This window comes from Laetiporus sulphureus (genome assembly GCF_001632365.1).
Source record: "Laetiporus sulphureus 93-53 unplaced genomic scaffold LAESUscaffold_403, whole genome shotgun sequence".
Lineage (NCBI taxonomy): Eukaryota > Fungi > Basidiomycota > Agaricomycetes > Polyporales > Laetiporaceae > Laetiporus > Laetiporus sulphureus.
In genome coordinates, this window is record NW_024468908.1 from 1 (window position 1) to 1,015 (window position 1,015).

At 48.8% G+C, this 1,015-nt stretch overlaps 1 protein-coding gene across 1 annotated transcript; it reads left to right on the forward strand.

The window, feature by feature from the left end:
• Positions 1 to 223: 223 nt before the first annotated feature.
• LAESUDRAFT_765658 (uncharacterized protein) lies at positions 224 to 963 on the forward strand (the record flags this gene model as incomplete). The annotated part of the gene is made up of 3 exons (XM_040913756.1): positions 224 to 278; positions 329 to 565; positions 623 to 963. The coding sequence occupies 3 exons, from the start codon at positions 224 to 226 to the stop codon at positions 961 to 963; spliced, it is 633 nt and encodes a 210-aa protein (XP_040757084.1).
• Between the last annotated feature and the right edge of the window lie 52 nt (positions 964 to 1,015).

The following is a 1,015-nucleotide window of genomic DNA, read 5'->3' on the forward strand; positions in this document are numbered from 1 at the left end:
GATCCTAGGGATTATACGATTGGATAGAACACTCCTAGACGTCTCTGGAACCTTCTGTGAGTTTCCATGACATTCTATTCCCTGCACATGACTGTTGCGTCACGTCGTACATGATCGATCGTGGAGATCATATCAGGATACAACCGTTTCTTCAACAGGCTCTTTGGCAGAAGTCAAGGAAAACCCTCAAACGGGTCAGCCAGATCTGGATGGTATCTCTTCAATGTCAGAGGCAGAAATCGCCAATGAGGTTAGAAAGCATTTCAAAGCACTACTTTGTAAGTCTCTGCGTGTGATTGCTATCTACTTTCAATTGATTGCGAGAAAGCCAAATATGGATTGCGAAATATCGACAGGTTGCTGCCTTGGAAAAGGATCCTGAGACAGCTTGCCGCGTCGGACCTCATATGCGAAAACTGGCCGGAGCGCGTCCACTATCCTGGACAGCTGGCAACAGGCAAAGGGATTGCTGAGCTAGGTGCCGGTGAGAGAGTACGCCTGTTACGTGCTCTTGTGCATGCTCCCGAAGAACAACGCTTAAGATTCCGCAAACGTCGAGCCCATGGTGCCTCTACCTATTATCACGGAATGCTTCGGAGCTGACTACTTCATGATTGCGCAGAAATAATCGGAAACGAGTTCTTGCTCGTAATCCTTGGTGTTTCTCCCTCTCGACCTGGTTCTCGAGGATTGTGCGTCTATGTCTCAGCGACGAGCGCCGAGATGATAGATGACCAGCTCAGTTTGGAATACGGCTGTTGGCCCCAAGAGGCTCGATCTGGGCTCCTTGAGATTCAAATGAATCCGTCAAAGTCTCAGAAACGACGAGTGGATGTGCAAGATGTACAAGATATCCCGAAAAAACAGCCGCGCCATCGAGAACGTACGGATGACGCTCTTCATCAACGGCTCAGCCCACCTGATGCTGCTGACAAAGTTGAAAGTACGCTGTTTGAGGACTGAAGAGAAATATATCCTGAAAACTCCTTCGAGTGCAGTTTCCTCACAGGATAGC